Source organism: Frieseomelitta varia, unplaced genomic scaffold (genome assembly GCF_011392965.1).
Source record: "Frieseomelitta varia isolate USP_RPSP 00005682 unplaced genomic scaffold, Fvar_1.2 scaffold_735, whole genome shotgun sequence".
NCBI lineage: Eukaryota > Metazoa > Arthropoda > Insecta > Hymenoptera > Apidae > Frieseomelitta > Frieseomelitta varia.
The window spans coordinates 287,416-315,072 of NW_025110518.1; the positions used below are offsets into that span (position 1 = coordinate 287,416).

At 38.0% G+C, this 27,657-nt stretch overlaps 1 protein-coding gene across 17 annotated transcripts; it reads left to right on the top strand.

Annotated features, from left to right (window-relative positions):
• Positions 1–162: 162 nt before the first annotated feature.
• LOC122535534 (histone-lysine N-methyltransferase 2C-like) lies at positions 163–27,260 on the top strand. Of its 17 annotated transcripts, none has more exons than XM_043667147.1 (36): positions 163–680; positions 1,606–1,793; positions 1,901–2,108; positions 2,191–2,364; positions 2,435–2,659; positions 2,729–2,972; positions 3,083–3,200; positions 3,298–4,223; positions 4,302–6,042; positions 6,127–6,288; positions 6,378–6,507; positions 6,572–6,786; positions 6,873–6,997; positions 7,675–8,433; positions 9,842–9,977; positions 10,063–10,166; positions 10,242–10,920; positions 11,006–11,185; positions 11,283–11,495; positions 11,563–11,847; positions 11,949–12,494; positions 12,587–12,756; positions 13,305–13,457; positions 14,245–14,635; positions 14,896–15,083; positions 15,179–21,752; positions 22,667–23,107; positions 23,509–23,785; positions 23,879–24,138; positions 24,216–24,433; positions 24,526–24,903; positions 24,987–25,337; positions 25,447–26,412; positions 26,586–26,768; positions 26,870–27,005; positions 27,151–27,260. In XM_043667147.1, the coding sequence occupies exons 2-35, from the start codon at positions 1,640–1,642 to the stop codon at positions 26,960–26,962; spliced, it is 17,967 nt and encodes a 5,988-aa protein (XP_043523082.1). In that variant the 5' UTR covers positions 163–680; positions 1,606–1,639; the 3' UTR covers positions 26,963–27,005; positions 27,151–27,260. The 17 variants fall into 17 exon arrangements, with proteins under 17 accessions (XP_043523082.1, XP_043523087.1, XP_043523086.1 ...); XM_043667152.1 differs by lacking the exon at positions 27,151–27,260 and having other exon boundaries at positions 7,675–7,917; positions 15,179–16,812; positions 16,858–21,752; positions 26,870–27,076; XM_043667151.1 differs by lacking the exon at positions 27,151–27,260 and having other exon boundaries at positions 7,675–7,917; positions 15,179–16,801; positions 16,847–21,752; positions 26,870–27,076.
• Positions 27,261–27,657: the final 397 nt, after the last annotated feature.

Here is a 27,657-nt window from a genome sequence, read left to right on the forward strand (position 1 = left end):
AGTATTAGCAAAGTGAACTGGTGAACTCTTTTCTTTTTTCCAATTCCCTGTATCAATGTTTCCTATGTATTTTCGGGTATTGCACAACGATGGCAGCACATGTATGCACCTAAGCGAGTGCGCACTCTGGCTTTGTTCCGACATCCGGACTCCGTGACTTTAGCGCTTCGTCAGTTGCGTACTCTTCCGTTCAAGCAGCTTATGACATTTTTTTCTGTTACTACAAGATGTTTACTTGGATGAGCCGTGCGAATTTTGACGAGGATCCCGATAATTCCGCGTGCAAAGCCGCCATGAAACTGCTAAGGAGACAACAGTAACTGGAAGGTACGTGATCCGGCGTGGTTACGGGCGGCCCGGGTATGTTTATAGCCTGCAAACTCTGACATAGCAATGGCGTACTGTCGCCGTAAAGGCCGTGCCAACAAAATTCTCCCCTGCCTTATTTAGCCTAAGTTAAGTGTGCACGCGGGAAACCGACACTAAAACGAGGTTTTGTTTGTGATGATACCGCTGATAGTGACAAGAAGAGTTCGTGATTTTTGGTGATGAAAAGTGGCGTTTTTCGGTGATTATAGTGCCTCGGTTTTCCCCACTGTGGAATGATCGCCGATTGTCGAGCGGCACGCCATCCTGCTGTAGCTGACTGAGGTCCATACTATAAAGAGATTAAAAACTATGTGAGTTCGAGCCAAACACGAACCAATGTTTTTATTAACAGTGAAATACAGTTTTAAACGAGACAGATATTTTTCTACGGAAAAAATATATGTTACTATAGTTGTAATTTATGATACGACCATAGGAATAACCATTGACACGTAAGAAAAATGATTGATGTGTTTTGCACATTACTCGTGCACGGATTATCGGTAACAATTGTAACGAAACATGAAAGTTTTCATTTATAAATTGCTTTTCTAGAGTTTCGATGAACAAAAATTGGACGGCAGTTTGACTAATCGTTCCGATGAATGTTACGTGGTTTGTGCTCAAGACTTATTCGTGTAATATATACCTTTTTACCAAAACACCAGACATTTATAGTGAAAACATTTGTAAAAATGATTTCAATTGTAATCGGTTATTAATCGAAAGATCGCGATTTATTTGGTGTTAGTTTTGAATAATTTAGAGGTTTGTTTGTTATGTTCAGGAGGATGTATTTATTTGCAAGTTCATTTTCTGTCATGTAACTGCATATTTTACATTTAATTCGTGAATTTCAATGTGTTTAAATGTGACACTTTATTTTAAAATATATAGTTTAAAGTTGCAATGTAGTCAAGGTCAAAGATAGTCTGTATGTTACAAGTAACGTGACATTTATGTATTTCAGTTTTTTCTGATAAATTTTTTAAAATATTATTATAATTATTATGTTTATAACACATATAATTTATATATGCTTTTACCTATTTTGTATCACTGTCATGTGTATATATAAAATTTATCTATAATATAATTGTTACGAATATATATTCAATAGTTCAACACATGTAAAAAATTTAAAGACTTTCAAGGAAATATTTATATCATATTATAATATAGATATATATTTAAAACATGAATAATTAGCTTTTGATTTATCATTTACACATACAGGACTACATAGCAACACAGGTCTAGTAGAGGTGCCATGGATGATGAAGAGCGTCTTGAGGGCGATGAAGAAATGGAACTAGATGAAGCCTCTGATGGTGAAGATGAAGATGAAGAAGCAACAGGAATTCCTGTATCACCGGCAAATTCAGATCATTTACTTGGCCATGCACCAACAACTCCTGGTAACAGTGAGTATATGCTTTCAGTACATTTTAATAAATTTGTGCTACCAATGGTTTACATCACATCACATTTCAATATGTAATGTCATTGTAAAAATTATATATCATTTCAGAGGAAGCACAAAAGTTTGTTTCTCTTGCAGTAACCCCAGATGAAGCTTTTCATGATCCTTTAAGGTACCAGAAATTTCCACTCCCTGGAGGTAAACCTCTGAATATTAGGCGGGGTCCAGGTAGACCTAGAAAAGAACGTCCACCTGGAATTACACGTGGTGGAGGTACTCGTAGACCTTTCGGAAGAGGGACTACTAGAGGGAAAGGGTTTGTATTTTTTTTTTTTTTTTTTTTTAGTTAACATCCATAAATATAACTTTTTATATAACATTTATTTATTTTTTTTTAGTCTTGGATATGCAAGAGGTATACCGCGCCGTACTAAAAGCAAAGATGATGATACACATTCAGAATCCCCAAGTCCTCTTCGTCTTGGTGAGGATGTTACTCCTGATGGAGAGACATCTAACACTGAAAGATGCATGCCAGCACCAGAAGAACCACCATATTTTCCAGAACAATGGTAAAAATATTTAATGTTTTATATCTCTAGAGTAATTGAAATTATAAATAATAGCTATTTAATTTTCTAGGCCAGGGAAAGTATGTGCTTTATGTAATTTGGGTGAAAGAAGTCAATTAGGTCAGGGTGAGTTGCTAAGATTTACCTGTCCTGAAGGTTTCACTCCTGAAAAGTCAACTAATCGTGATGAAACAACTGATCATCTCGTTGATATATCTACCGGAGACAAAAGTCCGCGTGCAGCTGGTCCTGGTGCTGTGACTTGTCGTAGGCAAAAGAGTCTAGCTAAGTGCAGGTATTTAAGAGTTGCAACCAATTATTATAAAGTTATTTTATGTTATGATAATCAAATTATTTTTTATAGGAATACTAGTCTAACAAATTTTTCGGAACCAGTGGAAGAGTTAACTATAGTGGGATATTCGGAAGAACCGGAAATAGGAACGTTATTTGAGTCAACTGGGCACTATTACGTTCATCAGTCTTGTGCAGTATGGTCAAGCAACACCCAAGAATTAACAACGGAATTATTGAGTCCAGCGATAGTACAAGCTTCATCGAGACGTTGTGCTTATTGTTCTCATTATGGAGCTGGAATTCCTTGCAAAGTCGGTGTTTATCCTTTTATACATTTTTTAAAAACTTTTTTTGTGCAAATATAAATAATTCTACGTCGTATCATAATATACTTTTCTTTTTTTTTTTTTTTATTAAATAGGTGGCATCGTGCAATCGTTATTTTCATTTACCATGTGCTGCAGCCTCAAGTTGTTTTCAGGATACAAAGAGTTTGTCTCTCTTTTGTAGTCAACATTTAGGACAAGTTCCACTTTTATGTAAGTGCTATGCAATAGTAAAATTTGTGTACAATATGTATAGTATTTGTATAAAATATTTATGCAGATGTATATTTTCATATATTCTGTTTTCTAGTAAACGGTGATGTTACTTGTATGCACTGCTGTGGAATGGGAGATGTTTCCAACCTAGTAATGTGTTCCATTTGCGGCCAACACTATCACGGTAGTTGTGTTGGTCTAGCATTACTACCTGGTGTACGAGCTGGTTGGCAATGTGTATCCTGCAGAGTATGTCAAGTGTGCCGTCAACCAGAAGATGTTTCAAAAGTAATGTTGTGTGAACGTTGTGAGAAAGCGTATCATCCCGGTTGTTTACGACCAATTGTTACATCTATACCTAAATATGGTTGGAAGTGTAAGTGCTGCCGTGTATGTACAGACTGTGGTTCTCGTACACCAGGTGCTGGTCTTTCATCACGGTGGCATTCCCATTACACTGTATGTGATTCGTGTTACCAACAAAGGAACAAAGGTTTTTCGTGTCCTCTTTGTAGAAAGGCATATCGGGCTGCCGCGTATAGAGAAATGGTTCAATGTAGTGCATGTAAAAAATTTGTTCATGGTACCTGTGACCCTGAGGCTGATCCATTAACTTACCAACATCGTAAAGACGTTAAACCTGACTATGAATATGTTTGTTTACACTGCAAAAATATGGCACTTGTGAAAAGAAAAGATAATATTGATGATTATGGTGGGGATTTGAGTTTAAGTGTATCGCAAGAAAGTCTGTATGGTGATGGAGATTCGTCAGAATTTGATTATCAAGGAGGATCAGAGGAAGCACTGTATTCTATAGGTCTTGGAAAAGGAAAACCATTCTGTGCATCTAAAATTGCAAAGAAGCGATTAGGACTAGGCGGTGGAATTATTGGGCGGCCAAAAGGAATTGGTAAACTTGGATATCAAAAGCGACAAAAGATGACAGAATTTGGAAGGAAAAGAGGTCCCAAAGCAAAAATGAGGGGTATTTTTGGTGTACCTGGTGTAGGATTGCAGGTATGATTCTCTTAAAACGTTTCTCTTTTAAAAATGTTATAATGTTATTGTTGATTAACCATTTATTAATTATTTCAGAGACCAATGTCAGATTCATTTTCAAAGGAAGATGAACCAGGCATTGAAAATAGACTTGTATTATGTTCTGCAAAAGATAAATTTGTATTGACCCAAGATATTTGTGTAATGTGTGGTGCAATTGGCACTGACCAAGAGGGGTGTTTAATTGCTTGTGCACAATGTGGTCAATGCTATCACCCTTATTGCGCTAATGTCAAAGTTACTAAAGTAATATTGCAAAAGGGTTGGCGGTGCCTTGATTGTACAGTATGCGAAGGTTGTGGTGAAAGAAATGACGAGGGTCGTTTGATTTTGTGTGATGATTGTGATATCAGTTATCATATTTACTGTATGGATCCACCACTGGATTATGTGCCACATGGTACATGGAAGTGTAAATGGTGTGCACATTGCCAAACATGTGGTTCAAATGATCCAGGATTCAATAGTAGTTGGCAAAAAAATTATACGCAGTGTGGCCCTTGTGCATCTCATACTGCCTGCATATCATGTCAAGAAGCATATAATGAAGGAGATCTAATAATACAATGCATTCAATGCGAGAGATGGTTGCATTGCACATGTGACTCGATTAAAAGTGAAGCAGAAGCTGAGAAATGCGCCGAGGAAGGCTATATTTGTATACTTTGTCGTCCAAGAGATGTTCCACCGCCTCATCTTTTATGTAATCAACCTAAACCACAACCAAATAAATATCCCCGCTCTCCGCCACCTACATCACGCAGTCCTGAACTCTACAAACCTTCTCCTCAACAATACTTGGTTGACGGTGTTTATCTATCTGAAGCTGGTATGAATCATATAAAGTCATTAACATCAGAACATCAACAGACAAGAAAGAAAAGGAGAAAAATGCATCCTTTAATTGACAAAGAAGCAGATATAATGGCTACTATAGAATCTGTAGTTGCCGGTGGAAGTTTAGATAATTCTCTAGAAGAAAATGGAGGAAAAATGGATTTAACAGACGTTAAGGATGAACCTGCGGAGGTACTCAAAGAAGGCATGGTATGGACACCACGTGGTGATCAGCCACCACCAGAAGGTTTTAGTATTTATACGACTGAAAACGGTATACCAATTTTAAGACGGAAACGTCAGCGTAATTTACAAAAATTAGGCATCGGAGGTTTTATCGTTAGACTAAGAGGCACTCGTAAAGATAAAGAGGAAGATGGAGATCCAGAAAAACCATCAGATTCCACGGTTGGCATGAACGATGATAAACCACGCAGGAAACCACAGAGAAGAAAGCCAAAAACGAAACTTTCTGAATGTTTCCCTCTTTACATGCAAGAGGCGTTTTTTGGTAAAGATCTTATGGATACGACCAAAGACAAGGAATTGGAAAGTAGCAGTGAATCAGATAGTGAGCGAAATGTATCAGGCAATGCGGATACCATTCAGTTGTCTCAAGACGAGTTGAAAGCAATGGAGCAAGTCAAAGCTAAACAAGAGAAAGAAGAAGAGAAACCGCCTCCAGAAGCACCCATAAAACGTGAAGAAATTGTAGATGACGAAGGTAGTGATACTGAAGCATTAGGTGACATTTTACCTATTTCAGGTGACTTACTTGATAGCGATCTTGTTAATACTATAATGAACGAACCAGATGAAGACTTAGCTAAAGCTAGCGAAGCGTTAGATGAATTGGATGACACACCTGGAACAACTAAAGATGAATTGACAGATATTCTTAGTCCACATTTTAATTTGGAATCGATGGTCCGAGATACAGGCAAGTTATTATTTTTTAATTTTAAGTTTCTAAAATTATAAAATAATGACATGAATTAATAATGATTATCTATATTTTCATTAGGTCTACCTAACATGGACAGTAAAGATATTGAAGAAATATTCAAGGGCGTTCTAACTGATGAATCTCAAGAATCTCAAGAATCGTCAGTTTTCCCTGTTCAAACTCAACCTCCACACCCTGCACCTTCAACCACACCACTTGTATCTCCTTCGCCACATCCTGGTAAATTAATGATTTTTATATTTATTATTTATGTAAATTAATTTATATTTAAAGAACATGTTTTATATTGCATTTAAATATAATTGTAGGTATACAAACAACAATGCCTCCAACAATACCAAGACCTCAAGTACCTGGTGCATTACCTCCTGTTCAATCTAATCTGAATTCTCCAATGAGTTTTCCACCGCCGTCTCCATATCATTCTGAATATAGCAAGTACGTTTATACTTATATATATAAAGGAAATTTTAATTATTTGCTTTTATTTTTCACCATATAGTAGCCCACAATTTAGTCCAGCTTTCTCTGAACCACCGAGTCCATGGGTCAATCCTGATGATGAGGGTACCTCATCAGCAGGTAGCACTACAATTTCATACAACCAAAGAAGTAATCTTAAAATGGAAGCTGATGAAGCTTTAGGTCCAGGAGCAACTATATCTTCTGTACTTTATGCAAATATTAACCATCCAGAATGGAAAACAGAATATCCAGGTATATATTATTGTTATTATGAATTAACATAATTTTACTTATAATGTAAATTCGAATTAAAAATTTTTTTGATTATATTATTAAAGCTTGGTCAGAAAGATGTAAACAAATATTAAAGAAGTGGCGTGCATTGCCTAATGATAAGAAAGCTCCATATTTAACGCTGGCACGAGATAATAGAGCTGCAATTCGTATGAAAAAGACTCAACAGGTAGGAATTGTTTCTAAAATACTTATAATGATAAGTTAAGTGCTAGAAAATCGTGAATCTTTATGTGATACGTATCCATTATCATCTTGAAAGATGTCTTGTGCTAACATACAGGTCAAACTAACAGCTTGTCCTTTGTGTCCAATACCTGTACTTACAACTATTGAGGTTTCATTTACATGATCTGTTTAAAGAAGGGACTTGATAATATATAAATGTAAACATATAACCAATCACAATATAAAAGATTCATAAACAGCTATATTAATTTATATATTCCTTAAATTATTACATACTACATTAAAGTATACTTACTCTTTCATATTGGACATAATATGTGATTGCTTAATTAGCTCTATGTTAATTATCATCATAAGTATTATTACATTACCTAATTATACGCATATCGAAACACATTCTTTACTTACATTCTAAATTTAAATCGTCATTTTTCTAATATCCATATCTTCAGTCAGATCATGTTTCATTAGAAGCGTAGATGCTTAGGAATACAATTTTAAATCTAGCTTTTGCCCGATAGCGTCCCTTGAAATTCCTTAGAATCCTTTGAAGAATTGAATTTTACACTATTGGCTTTGTATGATGTATTTTCGAAATATGTAAACCATAAATACTATAATGTAAGTGTGTGAACGAGGCACCCCTTGAACCGACAGATATCCAAGGATATACCAAGCACGACCCCAGTCACTGCAACAAGTGCACCTACCATCATCACCAAACCTGTCACAACTATGACATCAGCTCAAGTTTCTCCAGTAGTAGCTATGGCCTCCAACCAAAAGCAGATTGGACTTTTGACCTCAGTGGGCAGTGAAAAGACACAAGAAAAGAATGGAATGACTGTGTCGACAACAGGAGTGACAGTGTCAACAGTTAGCAGTAATCATCATGCGGAGGTGTGTGCGGTGCAGGGACCGCCGAAGCAGCTAACATCTTCTTCCCCGAGTCCTTCTCCAACATCCACGACCCCTTCTTCTTCACCCAGGCCCAGTTCTGTGAATTCTATTAATTCCATTAACAGCCTGGCGCACCAAGAGATATCCGGTAGCCAGGCTAGAGTAGCTCAGTCGCCAGCCACGCCTTGCACATCAGCAACTGCTTCTTCTTACTGCAACACGGGCGCCGGTGAAGGGCAGCATCAAACGTCACCATCCCAGCAACGTCCTACACCTGCTCACATTACGATCAGTACCAGTACTATTGCTAATAGTCTGAGCATTTCTCAGGCATCCCCCACTACCAACGTTATGGTGGGGGTTGGTCCTGTTCGCCAATTATCCTCGGTAGACCACCAGATTAGAGTGCTCACCCCATCTGAAATCATGCGCACCCTTCCTTCCCTCAGCCAGGAGCACTACGATCCGCCACCCACTGCAATTATTCACACTGTACCTGTACAGTCCCCGGCCATGGTGAGCCACCTATTCTGTGCCTCTAGTGTCTTGCCTTGTGCCACGTGTCTGATCGACATTTAGTATCCCTTGTCCATTTTAGACCAGAATTAGAATTATTATTGTGTTATGCAACAGTGACATTTTAGTTATTTCTACGAAACCAAAGATCTGAAACACTTAAAAACCTCCAGAATATTCATATCATTAATGAATTATTGATATGATAAATGGTGTTTTAGGACACTGGTTTCATGAAACGTGCAATTTCATGCTGTCTTTGCATTTATCAAGATGTATTATATTTATTGAATATTATTTAGTTTTGATTGATCAGACACTTTTCATTATATATATATATATATATATATATATATATATATATTTTTTTTTCATTACAAATTTTTTATTAGATATTATTATGTTAGATTGTAATACTGTAAATATTTTATTTTGCATACTTTAGTACCTTATATGGCATGTTAAAGACAACTGGTAGCACATTATTTTCTTTTTTCCCTCATTCCTCATCATTTCACAAATATAGATTATACAAATATATTTTCCTTCCTTATTTATCCATATAAGTATATTGCTTTTTATGAGTTGTATTATAAGTTATTGGTAGATATTTGTTGTAATGTAGTATGTTATATCCCATATACAACAATATTATAATTAATTTTAGACTAACGTCTGTTGCTTTTTATATTTTCAGACGCTTATATTTTTAGTAGTATAAGCTGTTGTATTTACTGTTTTTATATGATATAATTATCATTATTTATTGATATTTAATAACTAATTAAATTTTTAGCTACTAACAGTATACTTAAAATATTATCAATTATATTTTAAATTTTGTTTCTATATAATTTTTATTATAAATATAGCAGATTCTTTTATTTTACTTAATATGCATCAAAAAAATTAATTTTGTATTTTTAATATATACAAAACATTTTTTTATATTCAGTGATTCGGTGCATGACAATTACTATAAATTAATTTAAGATAAATGTTTATGGGTGTTTTGTGTGATAAAGAATTTTTCATATAAATTTTTGATTGAACAATATTTATTTTAGATGGTGGCTGGTTATCATAATTATGTTGCACATACAGAAATATTAAAGTTTTGCTAATTATATTAATTTAGTAATACGCCATTACCTTATTTGAATGTTAAACTTAAAAGTACACTTTGGCTGATTGTCAGTTTGCCTCATCGTATATTTTATATTGCTTTAAAGAAAAAAACCGATCATTATATTCTGCATAGTATTTTTATTAATCTAATAATCGAATTACTTTGAAATAAAAAAATTAAATAAATCACATTATTGCATTTTAACAATAAATGCTGTAAGGATATAATGATCTTCTATTATAGTTAATTCTTTAGATCTAATAAAACTATTTTTAACAGGAACAGGAGAGACTTTCCAATAGAGATCGTTCCAGTAGAGAAGCTGAACAAGAACGTCAATGGAAACAACTACAAGCATTACGTCAACAACAAGCACAGATGCAGCAACAAGTTATTCACGAACAACGTGTGCATGGTATATAATATTCAATTATACATGTATTTATATAATGAAATACATATTAGAATTTACTTCTAACTTTATAATATTTCTTCAATAGCTATCAATAGAGTTCATAGACAAATAAGTGAAGATAACACGAATCAAATAAATGCTGACAATACTTCTGGACTAACAACACAATTACAAGTCTCCACATCACAGGTAGAATTTTAATTCATGACTATAAATAGAAATCGTAACATATTTTTGTAAATATTTGCAAAATGTCTTTTGTAGGATGGAAATCATATGGGACCATTAGCTTCACCATCTCCCGGTTCATGTAATACGTTTGCGACTCCTCCTGTGAAAGTTACACGTGGCTTAGCACCACAAAGCCCTCATCAGGGTATGCCACGTTTACCCACTCAACCTTGCACGACCATGACACGTCCAGTTGGGACTGTGGTTAGACCAGGAATGCCAAATAATTTTACACAACCGCCCTCTCCATTTTCTCCACAAGCACCACAGTCTCCTCATGATTTTCCACAGTCTCCAGCTTCATCGCAATCCCAGGAACATTTTCAACGTTTTGACAATACCGAAGCTTACTCCCAGGGTTCACAAACATCTAGGTCACAAATTAGTGGCACACCATCGTATTCCACATCGCCAAGAAGCGATGTTTTTTCTCAACCGCCAGGTACACCACGGCCTATGTTTAATGCCCCTACCACTCGTCCTTCTACTCATGTATATGCACCATCTCGTACACCTGATCCATACAGTAGCCAACCTCCCACTCCTTCTCCCGCTTCAAATTATTCTTCGCCGAGACCTGAATCTCGGCAAGATTCGCAACAGCCTGAAGTGTTCAATCAACAACCAGAAGTAAACAGGCAGTTACGAGATTTGTTGCAGAGACAACAGTTTAATAAAAAGATAGAACCTGTTAGCACTACATGGAATCAAGGTATCAATAATATAATGAAGATTAAAATATTTTTATTAAAATATAAGTTGTATGTACTTATTGTATTGCATGTATTAATTTGTAGATGGTCCAAATAATACAGAGAACAATCAACAACAATTTGATACGGGTCATGTACAACTTCCACAACATTCTCAAGCGGCAAGTAGTACTAGTGAAGGCACTTTCAGACATCCTCTACCACCTGGTATTGTCAGACCTAGGATGCCTATACAATCAAATGTTTTGATAAGAAATCAAATTGGTAAAATTTTCCGTTCTTTATTTTTTCTTATTATTATATGTTTAAAGAATATATTTAATATGTCCTATTTTATTGATACTATTTGACTTGTACTTAGGAATAAATTCGAGACATCCTGTAGCAGGAAATATAGATGCTAGGATACAAAATATAGATCCACGAACTAGAATGCTCCTGCAAAGACCGCAAGTAGCTGCGACTATACCTCAACAGCATTTTCAGGGAAATCAAACTTTGCAAACACGAGTGCCAGCTGCGAGAAACACTATTACAGAACCTTATGATGTTTTACAACAACAAAGATTTCCAGGTGAATATACGTTCTATATTTTTCTTATACAGATTATTATTTTTTATAATAAATATCTTATTTGCAGATCCCAATCAAGGGCAAAACATAACGCAACGAATAGTGCGAACGCCTCAAGATAATTTAAATCAGGGAATTAGAATGTTAGGTCAGCAAGGGGTTGGTATAAGAGCACCCTTGATACCAACAACAGTTAGTGAGGCCACCGTTAGTCCTTCTGAACCATCAGAAATTCCTGATAACGTCACCGCAGAGCTTGAAAAATTAGAACAAGAGGGAGCACCGATGGTTGAGGTCGAGGGCGTGAGTGCAATATTAGGAGACTTAGGCGATGACGACGATGAACTGCTTGGTAAATAAAGTGTCTAATCTTTAACTGATCATATTTTTCTAATTGTATAACGCGCAGAGTACAAATATAAATATAAACTCAAATACTTTGTCTCGTTGTAGCTGAAATGGGAGCAGATTTTAATATTTTGGAATACGCAGATCCAGAATTAGACAACATAACCGGTGGTGAGAAAACAAATATACTTGATTTAGATTTAGAGCAAGTTGAGGTAGAGACGAAGGACGAAAAACAAAAGAAGGAAGTTAAGGACGAGGAGCGAAAGTCGACAGAATTAGGCGCAACGAGTGCAGTGCATACTGACATAAGCGACACGTGTACGACAACTACTGTACAAACGCCGACAGAGACGTCTAATGTCCCAACACAAGCACAAACAGTAACACCTATTACCGCAACATCACAAACATCACAGCAACCATCTACGATTATGCCTCAATCACATGCTCAAGCTGTTGTTGTACAACAACAAATGCATCAGCACGTGCAGCAAGCCGCGGCAATGGGCCGGCCTATGCCTCCAGGGACTCGCTTGCTTTCGCCTGATGGAGCAGTTGGTGTTGTTACATCAACTAATACCGTTACGGTCAGTTATCCGTCCACATTCCCTGGACATCCTCAGAGAATACCGCAAACACATATTCAAGGTACACGTGCTTTTAAAATATATAATTACGCAGTTATACAAAATTTTAAGAAACTTATCTTTAATACAACTGATGTCATTTTGTCATTGCAGTATCACAACAGCAGCGCCTCAGTATGAGAGTAGCAAGTGTACCGAATGTGGCTGGCAGAGTGGTTGCGGTGAATCATATGATCGGCCCACGTATGCCTCTTGCACCACCGCCGCCACCACCTCCGCCTCCATATCCTGGACCACCGCCCCCTTATCCCGGACCTATACAGGTTTGTACATTTTACATATATTCTCGATGTTCTAATGTTTTTGCATCGCTTTAATCTTGAGTATTTTTTATGCAATTATATCTAATAACACTTTCTTCTAACCACGAGAATACTAAATATTTTGCAATTTGATAAGCAGTGATCGCTTCATCGAAAACATAACACGTATCATTAAAGATGTTTTTTACTTTCACGATAAGAAAATGAAATGATACAATTTTAATTTTTTTACATATAAATTCTCTTCTTGATTTATATACACGATACATTTCATTGTCAAACGTTTCTTAATATATACCCGCGGATGTTGTACTTTAAATGTCAAATAATCATTGTTGAATCTGTAATTTTGTAGCATTTTGAATTTCAATGTAATTGTGTAATATGAAGTATTCAGTTTTGTTAAATAACGAATGAGAGCAGGAGATCTCGAATTTGTTATGAACGTAGGATGTAGGCAAGTAATTTATTTAATATAAAAGTATTGGCTGGTAAAATGGTGTTTTCGCCTGGGTGTTTGCAATGCATTGGTGTTGGTGCATGTCTAGATGGGGCTGTGCCCAGGTGGGCGGGGTATGACGCGGCCCCCAGTCCATATAGGGCACCCAGTACCGGTGGCAGGTCCACCAATGGCCCCTGTGGTACATACTGGTACGCCCGCAATGACACCTCACCCTCACCGAAGACCCTTGCTTCTGCAGGTGAGCAAGACTTGGGGACTTTTCAACATTCAGCACAATGTATCACCTGCAACGATACCAAGATTTAAAGATTCTGTCATCTAGATTATTTTTAATATTTTTGCACCATTTTTATTTACCACTTTATATATTGTTTTTATTAAAAATTACTTAATAAATTTGATCAGAGAGAAAAATACGCCAGAAATGTGATCTGCGTGTTGTAGCATACAATTGATGATAGTAACCATAAATGAAACCCTATAAATAAAATAATAAATGTTATAAAAATAGTAGTTTATAATTTGTAGTTAGAAAATAGAGATTAAGGAATTTCATCCAACAGTTCTTGCATATTGAGTATACACTATTAATGAAGTATATTGCATTTTTATGTGTGCATGTATGTTTTGAATAGCAAAACACTAAGCTTCATCAAATTATATGTATTTTGCTTTATTATAATTATAATTTTATGTTTATTTATGTTTATTATATATATATATATATATATATATATATATATATATCATTTATTTTAATAATTGCTGTAGGAATAAAATATTTGCATGTGTGTATTTCTTTTTTAATTTTTTGGAATAATGAATGTGTCTCGTTTTAGTATGTAATTGCTCACTATATATATATCTATATGTGTATATATATATATATATATATATATATATATAATATGACATACGAATTTAGTATTTATCTAATTATATATCACTGTTTTAATTCACCAAAAGACATACATATTTCCATAATATTTCATTGACTATTTGGAGACTCGATAAGCTGTCAGTAGTGGTGTTCACAGGAACAACCATTACTGTTGGAGGAGTTGTTGGAACAAGAAAAGCGAGAACAAGAGAAACAACAGCAGCAGCAACAACAACAACAACAACAACAACAGCAGCAGCAGCAACAGCAAAACGACAATACAACTTCTGGAGGACCCCTTCTAAGTGACAGTGAGTTTGAACAATTTAAAGCAGATGTTTTAAGTTCTGCACCCCTTGCTTCTCCTCCACAAGGAATTACATCAGTACCTGGAGGAGTTCCTGTAATTAGGCCACCTAGTACATCAAGTCCACCATCCGCTCCAGGTACCAGTTGGCAGCAAGCAGTACCGGATGCGACGAAACTAGCAGCTCAAGTGCCTAGACAGCCAATTGCAACTCAAACACCACCGGAACGTTAGTATCATTTTTTGCTATTTAAATAACAATTTATGATTAGACTGCAAGTTTTTGTAATTTTTATAAATATATCTAAATACATAGAATCTAAATAGAAATTTATTTTATTTACTACATTGTATCATTTTATATAATAATATTTTTATTTTTTCTCTTTGCGCATAATGTACATTATGTGCATTTTTACAATCTTCAGTTTCTCATAAAAGCACAAAAATACAAAATATAGTTATGATTGTAAAATTTCTTTGTTACAGCAAGGGTTGCTACATTCAATATCTCTCAGATTCCTGCGCCGCCCACACCACCGGAGAATATCGTGAACGAACAGGACCGCCAAATACAACTGCAGTACGAGCAATGGCTGAACCATCAGCATCAAGTGTTGACACAGCAGTTGAAGTATTACGAAACTGAGGTACAAAAGCTGCGTAAAATACGAAAAGTAAGGATAGAATGTTTTTATGTTGCTGCGTTTTCGTTTTTGTAACGCTCTGTACGATATAGGCTTGCTACAGTTAAATGATCCCGATTTTACAGTCTCTCAATAGCAAACAACGACAACTGCGAAAATCTGGGAACGAATTGGCAGAGAACGACGCGGCGGAGCTACAACGCATTTCCAGCGAGCAAGCAATATTGCAAAAACATCTAGATGCAAGTCGTAAACAGACTCGTCAGCATGGCATGCTGATACAAGAATATCACAGTAAACAGCAACAGAGACAGCCTCAACAAACAAGTGAACCATGTTCACCGTTGATGTCGCCTTCCCAACATTCACCAATGCACAGCCCTGCCGCGCTTGTTTCTCAAAGTCCGGGCCCTGGAAATGTCCCAGCGAACATGATACAGCATTCACCGGCAACTCCTATCATTCAGCATAGTCCCAATACACCTTTGTTACAACACAGTCCTGGTAATCCACAGTCTGGAAATCCAGGGACGATGTCACCACATAATATGCAACAATCTCCCAGAATTAGTACTCCACATTCACAAAACGAAGAAAGCCCCTTCAGTCCTGGCGCCATGCCATCGCCAGGAATATGTGGTCCTTCGGCAACTCGGATGACGTCTCCGCAGCATCGTGCGATTATTAGTGGAAGACTCGCAACTAGTCCAGGTGCTTTTACTCCTGATGCGCGAAATACGCAACAAATTATCGGTGATCAAGGAGTCAGAGTTCACGGACTTACTCAACGCTTTGTCCGTCCACCCGCCGTAGGAGAACCTGGGCAGAGACCTAGGATGCAGTTGCAAGGAGGAATCGTATATGGACAACGTTCTCCTCTTGGAAGTCCGCAACCTAACCAACAATCTTTAATGAATCAACAGCATCAACAAATGCTTCAGAGACAACAGATCATTCAACAGCAACACGAGACAACTGCGATTCTCCAAGATGGGCAGAACGCGATGACTCAGCGTACCTTGCAGATGGCACAACAGAGACAACAGTTATTGCAACAGCAACAGCAGCAGCAACAAATGGCTCAACAACAGAGGCAGCAGTTTCTACAAATGCAGCAACAGCAGCAGCAGCAACAACAACAACAACAACAACAACAACAACAACAACATACGATGCAGAAACCACCAAGCTCTCCAATGGTATCTCAACCTGCTAACTCTCCGAGTCCTCAACTTCATCAACAAATGCAACAGAATTATGGACAACCTCCGAGTTCTCCCATGCCTCGTAGTCCCATGGTCCAACAAACGATGGGTTCACCTATGCTGCAGCAGCAGCTGAGTCAAACTTCGCAACCTCCTAGTCCCATGAACACAAGAATTCACCCACATCCACCTAATTCACCAATGATATCGCAGTATCAGCCACCAAGTCCGATGTCGCGTAACCATCCATCAACATCTCCGATGCTTCAACATCAGTTAAATAACGCGCATCATCCTCCAACGTCTCAACCACCCAGCTCTCCTATGCCACGCAGTCCTATGGTTGGTGGTTCACCCATGCAAATGCAAAGGAGACAATCTACTGGGAATAGTCCAGCGATGCCAGATCGACCACAGAGTGTAGAAAATCCAGGAACACCGAGAACACCACATACTCCACACACGCCACATACGCCACATGGCTCTTACACGACTCAGACTTCGAGTAACCATACAGTATCAAGTGATCAACAGCAACAGTTGCAGCAGCAGCAGCAGCAGCAGCAGCAACAACAACAACAACAACAACAGCAGCAGCAGCATCAACACCAACAGCAACCAATTCAACAGGAACAGTCGTCTTCAACGGATCACACAAATAGAGGTGGAGGAAATCCGCACAATCCACTGAATCCATTGCCTTTTGGGCGATTTGGATATATCAAGTTAGGGCTAAGAGGTGGTTCTCCTATGTGGTCTACAAAGCCGGAGAGTAGCAAAGGAAAAACATCTGAATCGCATCTTTTAAATATGGACGAGAAACCGAATACGTCGGTGGTTGTTCACAGGAAAACTGGTATACCGCAATCAAAAATTAATTCGTTGGTGTGCGCAGATTACAATGACTTTGACGATGATTCGCACACGCCGCCTCAAACTCCACCGACAAATATGGAGAACAAGCAGACCACTTCATTATCTGACAATGGCCCTTTAACGTTGGGTAGCCCAAGCAACAAAATGGAGTCGATACCTGACACCACTGATTACGATGATGATAAAACTATCGTAAATACAGAAGTAACTTTAAGTTCAACGGCTCAACGAGACAGCGATGACATTACTGTTATTGATCAATTTGGAGACTCTGAACTCGTGGACGTGATATCAGGAACGTTAGAAGGTGATATGCAAGAGGAATATGTGCTTTTTGAACCTGGAATGGTCGTTGACTTGTCAGCAGACAGTAATGATTCTCTTTGTCACGCGTTGGTTAACGAAGGCAGTCAAGGACACGACCTAGTGCAAATATTAGAAATCGAAAATTCTGAATCTCAAACGGATGAACCAATATTGAGTGATGAAGATCTGGTACCCTCTCATACAAGGAATAAAAAAGGCCTGAGACTTGACATAGTAAGAACTTTGCAATCTGGGAAGAGATTGGTAGCGGTCACGGACACGCCAGAATCGCCTGATCAGGAAGAACTTCGCGTAGATCCGTCGCCTGGATCTTACATGGATCAATCACCCGAACAAGATCTCATGGTGTCTTTTGTTGGCGAATCCGAGGTAGTAATTATCGATCCTAGTACGAAATCGCCTGAGGATAATCTGTCTAAAGAATCGTGCCCGGAGGAATTAGAAAAAGCTGATACCACCAGTGTTTCCGAAGTATCAAAAGATAATGCTATCGTAGAGAGTACTGCTGAAGAACAATCAAAAGTTCAAAAAGAATCAAAACCAACTAGAAGTCCCACGTCGTTTGTGTTTTCCGACAAAGTCCTTTACAATCAAATCCCACCATCGAGTATACATCATGCAAATATTGGCGTGTCATCTGCATGTAGATCTATAGTTTCTTTTCCAATCTCTACAAATATAAGTATTAGTGCCGAAAATACAAATGCTATCGCTGCGTCTACCAATGTTCTGCTAGTTACGGATGCAACTATTAAATCGACTCCAATTTTTACAACCCTGAGCATAACGACGAAAGAGACGATGTCTCCTTCTTTCAACAATCAAAAACAATTGCCATCGACAATAGCGAGCATCGTAGCGGATGCCAAAATTGCTGCCAAGCTTAGCCAGACAGCTTTGGAAAACATCGTGGCCAGTTCACAGCAAAACGTGGTAAAGCCAGAAGTTTTGTCGAAAATCAATTCACCGAATACGGAGATTCTTAGACCTCAAGTTACAACTGCGGAAAGAACAGTGTCGTCCGTATGCAATGTACAAAATGAATTCACCAGTTTTGCGCAAAATACTGCCGCAAGTACGACAGGAGAGGCATTGAGTAATCCCACGAAATTAATTTTGAGCGTGCAACCAACATCTGTTACGCTGTCGACACCAAAAATGTCTATACCTGATCTTCCTAAAAAAGAAAATGGAAATAACTCTGTTACTGTGACGAAAGAAAGTCAATTGGAAATTTCAGACAAAAGTACGAAAGTGAAAAATGAGAAGGACGAACTCGATCATTCGATAAAAAATTCAAAAGAATCTACTGTGGATACCATGAATGTAAATATAGCTGCGAGTGTAACTGGCAGTCAAGAATTAACTTCAGCTGATGATAAGAAAAATGATCCTTTGAACACCACTGATGAATTGGAGAGTATGCTTGAGGCTATTCACAATCCTGCTGAAAACGCCGTAAGTAGAGAGAATTCTCATACAGAAAGTAAAACAGATGCTGCTTCTTCATTGAAAAGAATATCACCAGTTACAGATGATTTATCGCTAGTAAATATTTTAGAAAACGATTCAGAGCCAGTTGAGAATGAAAATAAGGAGGAAAGCGTGGCAACTTCTGAAGCTCAAAGAATGAACCTAAAGCCAAAAGAAATTGAAACCAGCATTACAGAGAATACTAATTTGAATGTCCCTCAAAAAGAAAAAAAGTCTAACGAACTATGTACTGAAACTGAAACCAGTAAACCTTATGCACAGCATTGCCTTAACGAAGAAAAGAACATAATGGAAGAATCATCTGATGATATATTGGACATGTTACATAACATCATATCTTCTAAGCCAGAAATGGCTAACAGCGAAATACTTCAAGAGGACAGATCTAGAAAATCGAGCATGATGTACGAATTGCCAACACCTTTAGACACCTTACCTCTAAACATTCTTCAAGACTCTTTAATGGATCTAGAACAAGAACAATCAGATAACGAACCTAGTGTTTTATCTAACGAGAACAAAGGACCAAAAGTACAGAAAACCAGTCCGCCACCTGTCGAACCTGCCCCTAAGAAGAGCTCGCCCCCACATCAGAGTGCTCCTTTAGTAGTGAGTACAGTCGCGCAATTGCAAAAATGCACAACGACAGTGCCTCATCTCTCTCCTTTGTCAAAACCTACAGAGCTGACGTCGAATGTCGCCAATGTGTCGCATCAGTTAAGAACATTGCTCTCTTCTCTACAGACAAATCATTCACAGAATTGTACAACCGTAAATCAAACCGCCATCGTGACAATGGTATCCTCAGCGATCTCAGGGCCAAAAGTAGGGATACTATCTACGACCAGCACATCCTCGCCAAACTCTGTAAATAATCTTCACAGTAGCACGAACGTGCGGTTGCAGACCTCTATGGCCACGTCTCATTCTACGATCACGAGCAAATCTGAACTAGATACCACAACGACCAGTTATACCCCGCATACAAAGGAAAGTACAAATTCTACAGTAAGCGTTGTTTCTACTTTGTCTAAGGTTACCCTCTCCGAACCATTTTTACGTGTCACATCCAGCGGAGTACAGTCGCAAGCCAGTAATAATCTATCGCTACAAACATCATCTGTGATCACCCCCAGGCCGCTGACCAATTCAGGTATTTCGATTACGTCAAACGCAATGCTAAACGCAATGCTGGCTGGCACAAATTCGGCGAAATCTTCTATCGCTGGTCATCGAACGAATACAGTCCCCACGCAAGCAGGTAATTTACTAAGCTCGGTAATGGCGACGTCTGTACAACGCACGCAGAGCCTTCAAGCGATCTTGCAAGTAAGTTCAGGCTGCTCTTCGGCGCCTTCTCGCGTGGTTGTGAACGCAACGTCGACGACGGTCACAACATCTATGCAGTGCGTCAGAACCATCGTACCTCCTATAGTCACTGCAAGCACCAATAGCATTAACGTCACCACCAGTATACTGCAATCTACCTTGTCTCAAACACCGACACTCTTGCATTCTCAGCTCATTTCTGGCCAAGGTCAGTATAAAACAACCAGCCATTTACCTGTAGATACTAAGAGTGCTGATCTTGAGAGACTGGCGCAGAGTACACCGTCGAAAAAGGAATCAGAAGAATCCAATTGCAAACCGCAGCCGGCTCTTGAAAAACCGTCAACCACTAGATCCGAATTGGAGATAAACAAAAGCTCGGCTGGTTCTCACAGAATAGAGGAATCTCAGAATGTATTGTTGAAGCAACTGCTACAGAACACCGCGTGTGCAACGACGACTTTATGCTCTGGTTCTTCACAAGGCCCCAGCTTGCCACTGGTGCCATCGTTGGAGGCGCAGTTGGCGAGGCCAGTACCGCCAACTCCGTTCTCCGTTTTACCACCTTTGTTGAACGAGGTGCCAGCACCTAAGACCACCAGCAACAAACAAGTTCTGAACAGGGAGACGTCGTTTTTGTCGCAGTCGGTTACACCTTTGAAAGTGCAAAGTCCACCGACCAAAGAAGAGCCACCGAAACCACCTCCACCATTAACAACTTCTGCACCAGTCATATCTCAGCAACGTATGTCTGACCCATTTCCAAAGCAACAGATAACTACCCAGTCAACGAAGACGACGACCACCCCTGTATTAACCCAGACGAATCAACAACCAACGGTGACGGTGACCAAGCAATTACCACCATCGCTTACGACGAAGATCTCGGAAACGACAACCTCCGTAAAGCAAGAACCACCTAGCACCATCACACAGCCATCGTCTAAGCCAACGAGCGAGACTGTTGTTAATAGCACCGTTCCAGCGCAGCAGCAATGCATTGTATCGACTCCAATAACTGTGTCACGAGTGGTGCCACAAACGAAACCGGTGATTACAACAGTAGCTGGCAAGAGTGTCCAATCCACGACGCAAGTATCGAGTACTGTTCAAACAACACAGCAACCATTGACGACCGTCACGAGCGTGCAGCAACCACAACAGACACAAGCACAGACTCAACCTCAGATAGCAGTTACCCCGAAACCTATTGTCTCAACCCAGCAACAACCCCCACACGTAAACACAATTCCGCCAACAGTGCCTCATACGGTGTCTCACACTGTGGGCCACCAAGCCCAGGCGTCACAGGGTGCAAATGCACAACACACAGTGCCTTTAGTGGAAGTCAAAAAGGAAGTTCTTGATGACGTTCTATGTAGCGGTACACCTACCCAATTAACCGATACCAAAGACTTTCTTACTGCCAAAGAGGAGCTCATTGATGGATCGATTGACGACAAAACTGGTATGCAAAATATATTATGTTCTTTATGTGGAAGAGATATAGTGAGATCATAAGTTGAAACGTTAAGTTGGTACATTGATATAATAATAATAATAATAATAATAATAATAATAATAATAATAGTAATTTTATATATATAATTTAAATATCATTTAAAGCTTTGTATTTAAATGTAGGTCAATTTCTACTAATTTTAGTAATTATACTAAATACAGTATTTATTGTGCAATAGGAGGCAATAGAAGAATAATATAATGCATTTGCTATATAGGACGTATAATATAACGTAGAGACACCTATAAGTAATCAATTATTTTAGAGTGAAAACAAGTTAGTTATTAAAATAAAAGTTTCATTTCTTGATCAAGTATACAGTCTCATTATCAATGGATGAAGCTTGCCACCTTGTAAACAAATAAATGTTAACACTTATACGGTTAATATGTAGAACTAATGACGAACGGCCCGTTTGAAAATAGTTGATTACTTGTGGTTACTACTAATAAGGTACCAGAGGAAAGGTAACCAGAAATATTAAAAAAACAACAAATTCTGACAAGATCGAGCACCAGCGTATTTGCTTGATTAATTGATAAATATGATCTCGCTATATCCCATGTACAAGTAATTGAAGATTTCAAGCTTGATATAAATTTAATATTGAAACATTTCTGCTTAAATAAATTTTAAATACTCCCTCGTTAAATTTAAACCTGACAAATAAAATCAAATTATTTAAATTTGACAATTTTCAATTTAAAGAAGATATTTTTACATGTATTAAATTACACACGTGTAGTTAAGTTTTTATGAAAAATACAATTGATATTGTAAATGGAATATTCCATCATTTGTTTTTATCTTGATGTAAAAATATTTTATATTTATACTTAACATGTAATGTAATCTCGCAGATCTCAAGAAGTTGAAAAGGCGACAATACCAACAGAAGAGGAAGCAAAGCCAAGGGAAAGATGCGACGGCAGCACCTCAGAAAAAGCGTGCTAGGAAAGTGTCCCGATTAGATGAGGATTATGACACGTTTATTGACAATTTAATGGCACAATTGCGGCAACTTCAGCCAATGGCAGTATTGGAACCACTTCTAGGCAAAAATTACGGCGTTTGTCCTATCTTTGGCTCGGGAGACCTGACGAAAATCGGCAGTCAGAAAGATTACAACACCAGGACAGGAGACTTAGTTGGTTCATACGGTTCTGCTACATTGCCGGGTGTATCTGATCATTACAACACTCAACCATTCGGTGAATTGGAGCCCCTACCACCTCAACAGCCTGCTTCTACTCAAAGAGGATTTTACGATCAAGAATTTCCACCTCTTAAATTAGATGATTGTAAGCATTTGTGTCAAAGTGAAAGAAAAGTATGGTCTTGGAAAGTCTTTTGGTATTAAATATCTTGAATTAGATATTAAAATAGATCTTATCTAATGATATCTTATCTAATCAATATGTCCTCATTCATTCAACATATATTTTTCTATCATATATACTTTTTGTATTTTACAAATTTTTTTAATTGCTACAATTGCATTACGTTGCCTAAATTGTTTTTTCAACCTTTTTATCCACTTTAAACATACTTTGAATATAGTTATTTCAGAATTGAATGGCTACAACTATTGGCTAATGAAACAAATATTTATTATTAGCCTAGAACCAAGCCCATTCTTTCTTTAATCTCTATAATATAATTTGCTTTTGCATAAAAGAAACTAATGATATTGAACTTTTAGCCGACGATAAGAAGGAAAATTCGTTGTCAATGAATCGTGATGTCGATTCCCCCGATACAATAGTCAGTTCATCTTCGCCCGAATGTGTCATTCCGGAATTCATACATCGATTCCCAGGTTTGAGATTGATCGAGGAAGAATCGGATGAGGAATCAGATTGGCTGAAACGAGTGTCACCTGTGATACCTTTAATTTCACCGATACCAATTAGGTTGAAGCCGACGTACATCGGTAAAGACATCGCCAAACAGGATAAAGAGAATTTAGGAATACCACGGTGCGTAACAAATAATAACAAATTATTTCACATATTCGTAAATGGATTATATTCGTTTGAGAATATCTTTGCTGATACGAGTAATGTGTACAGGCTTGGAAAGTCACCTCCGATACCTTTGAGAGATGGAAACGTAACAGTCACATTAACGTTAAATAGTCAGGCTGCTGACGACATAATGGGAGTACTTAAAGATTTGGCTAATATCTTAAATATAGCTCCTCCCACTGGTTACCAGATAGTAGAACGTACTACTACTCCTCCTAGTCAAAAATTAGGTCTTTATAGAATCAAGGGAAAAGATGGTAAAGAGGGAGGTGTGTATTTTAATGCAATACAAATTATTAACAAAGGTTTTTATTTATTTATTCATCTGCTCTATTATCAAGCAAATAAAAAAAAATGTCATAATGTACACGCAAATTTTCAGCTCCAATTGATATACAAAGTATTTTGAACGGCGCCGCCAAATTCTGTCGTCACTGCGATGTTGTGATATTGAATAGCTTAATAAGGAAAAAAGTATCTGATTTACCATTTTTAAGTAAGGAAGAGGCTGAACCCGGTGATGAATTGTGTTTCTGTTCGGCAGCCTGTTACATGCAATTCGCTCTTATGCATAGAACACCTTCAAACACTCAAGATAAGGTAGCAATCTCGTGTGCATTAGACCATTACGATAAAGGATACTTCGAGTTTTATGATCAAAAACGATCTCTAATGTACGTGTTTTTCGTTAGGCTGCAACGATAGTAGACCATTTATGTCATAAAGTAGATACTAAGGTATTGGATGACGACTTCAAGAAAGGAAAGAAATACATAGTGAAACAGCCGATCGATCATGTTGAAAATATGGAAGTCGATCAGACGGAGAAGGAGACCGAAATTAAGATAAAAATGGAAAAGGAAGAGCAAGATACTCTCGAGACGAAAGAAGAAATCGCAGAAGACAAACGGCCAAAGAAACATTCGGCTATGGATGAGTCTGTCATTGAGCCGACTGACCTACCACCACCTGCAAAAATATGGAAAGGTCTGCGATACAAAACGTGGTCTGTTGGCTTGATGCAACCTTCGACGAAGTACAAAAAACCAACCGACAAAGAAATTACAGAGGTACAGAGATATTAAAAATTTAAATTACACCACTTTGGCGTTGGTTTAAGATAAAAGATATAAAATTTCGCTCTTCCTTCTAGATGCTTTTCCGAATGGGGGTAACTGTAGTGCCTGCCAAAGCGGAAGACAGTCGACGATGCATGTTTTGTCACAGTCAAGGTGATGGTACAGCCGATGGTCCCGCTAGACTGCTTAATTTTGACGTCGACAAATGGGTGCATTTAAACTGCGCCCTTTGGTCGGAAAATGTGTATGAAACTGTAAATGGTGCCTTGATGAATCTCGATACCGCTTTGCAACATAGTCTTGTATTAAACTGTATTGTCTGTGAGAAACCGGGAGCTACCGTGAAATGTTTTAAAATGCGCTGCACCAACGTGTACCACCTTGGCTGCGCTGTTAAAGATGGCTGTGTTTTTTATAAGAATAAGGTAACACTCTCAAACTTAAACGACAGCACATAAACCAGTAGTACGAACGTTAACCAAGGTATATAGAATCGATCGACATATCGATATCATTTTTTTTTTTTTTTTTCAGAGTACCTACTGCTCTCAGCACGTGCAAAAGAACGAAAAGGATAACGAACTGACCACGCTTTCCGTCTATAGAAGAGTGTACGTGAACCGTGACGAAAATAGACAAGTCGCAGCTGTGATGCATCACTCGGAACACAATCACCTGCTGAGAGTCGGGAGCCTGATATTTTTAAGCGTCGGACAGCTGCTTCCACATCAACTCGCCAACTTCCATACACCTAATTACATATACCCCGTCGGATACAAGATCGTCAGATTTTATTGGAGCATGAGACGACCGAACAAACGCTGCCGCTATGTCTGTTCTATCCACGACGTCTCCGGTCGGCCCGAATTCCGCGTCCTGGTCCAAGAACCCTTGCAAGAGGACGTTGAACTGCGAGATGCTACTCCCCGCGCTGTTTGGAGCAGAATCCTCGAGCCTCTCGCCGAGCTACGAAGATCGACGCACAGTGTCCAGCTATTTCCGCGTTACGTTTCCGGCGAGGATCTATTTGGACTTACCGAGCCGGCGGTCGTTCGCGTCCTCGAAAGTCTTCCAGGCATCGAAACACTGACCGATTACAGATTTAAATACGGTCGAAATCCCTTGTTAGAATTACCGTTAGCGATCAATCCTACCGGCAGCGCGAGAACGGAGGCTCGTCTTCGCAATCAATTACCTTGGAAGAGGCCGCACACGCAGCGTACAGGCTCCTCGGCCAGAGCAGCATTCGTTCCAACCGCGACGGTCGCAGGCGAAGTGGCGTGTCCCTATTCCAAGCAATTTGTCCATTCAAAGAGTTCTCAGTACAAAAAGATGAAGCAAGAGTGGCGGAACAACGTGTACCTGGCACGATCAAAAATACAAGGCTTGGGACTGTACGCTGCGCGCGATCTGGAGAAACACACAATGGTCATTGAGTACATCGGGGAGATCATTCGTACTGAATTGGCTGAGACTAGGGAGAAGCAGTATGAAGCGAGGGTAAGTTTTTCCATCCAACTTATCGTTGTGTATTGCATTGCACGGATAACCTTAAGTCAGAAAGCAGTGTTACACGCGACGCAAAGTGTATGATATACATGTATATATACCTTTTGAAGGAACAAGAATTAAGAATTGGGCAGAAGGAAACTTTAGAAATATGTTTGTTACAGAATCGTGGTATTTATATGTTTCGCTTGGACGAGGAAAGGGTAGTCGATGCAACGTTGTCTGGAGGTCTCGCTAGGTACATCAATCACTCTTGCAACCCGAATTGTGTCGCTGAAATAGTCGAGGTTGAACGTGATCTTAGAATCATAATTTTTGCGAAACGAAGAATCTCACGTGGCGAGGAGGTGCGTATTTTCTATTCGTTGAGTCATAATTGGCGTTAAGAAGAAAAAAAAAAAAAAAATACACACACACACACACTTATATAACATTTTATTCGTTGCAGCTGGCATACGATTACAAATTTGACATTGAAGATGACCAGCACAAGATAGCATGCGCATGTGGCGCGCCTAACTGCCGCAAGTGGATGAATTAAAGAGCTCGATCCACCGTTGTTGTTATTGTTACTACGTTATTGGGTAGGTTTTACATGAAGAAAAAAAATTATATATATATATATATATATACATAATATATATATAATATATATTGTGTATATATATATATATATATATTTTATATATATAATAGATACATTATTTAATTTGTAAAGTGCCATTGCAGTTTGACTAATTGATTCATAGTGAAGTTGGTGCTATGCCATCACAACATTCCTCCAAAGTTGTACAATATTAGTTTTACTTTACAAAATATAGAAACATTGATCGCTTGTATATTACGGACACTCTTTAAAGACACGACACAGAGTAATTGCAAAAAGAAAATAAATTTTATGGGTCGTGTGTATGTATACAGGAAGTTTGTATCTTTGTATGTTGAGTAGAGTCAACGTTTAGTTGACCGATATTGTAATATAAATCGTTTATTAATTATTATTGCATATACATTGCACTGTATCTGTACATAAGTAGAGGTCCATGTTATTTTGAATCACCAGAAGAATTATGTAAAGTAACAGTATCTAATTTAGAATTATATACAATTATAACTATATATACATATATATATATATATATATATGTGTATATATATATATATATATATATATATATATATATATATATATATATATATATATTTNATATATATATATATATATATATATATATA

What these genes read in the sequence shown, in the direction of transcription:
- LOC122535534 (XM_043667147.1), top strand. Translation starts at nt 1,640, where the DNA reads ATGGATGATGAAGAGCGTCTTGAGGGCGATGAAGAAATGGAACTAGAT. An exon ending in ACCTCTTAAATTAGATGATT is followed by an intron (nt 23,108 to 23,508) that starts GTAAGCATTTGT and finishes TTGAACTTTTAG; the next exon opens with CCGACGATAAGAAGGAAAAT. An exon ending in CTTCAAACACTCAAGATAAG is followed by an intron (nt 24,434 to 24,525) that starts GTAGCAATCTCG and finishes GTTTTTCGTTAG; the next exon opens with GCTGCAACGATAGTAGACCA.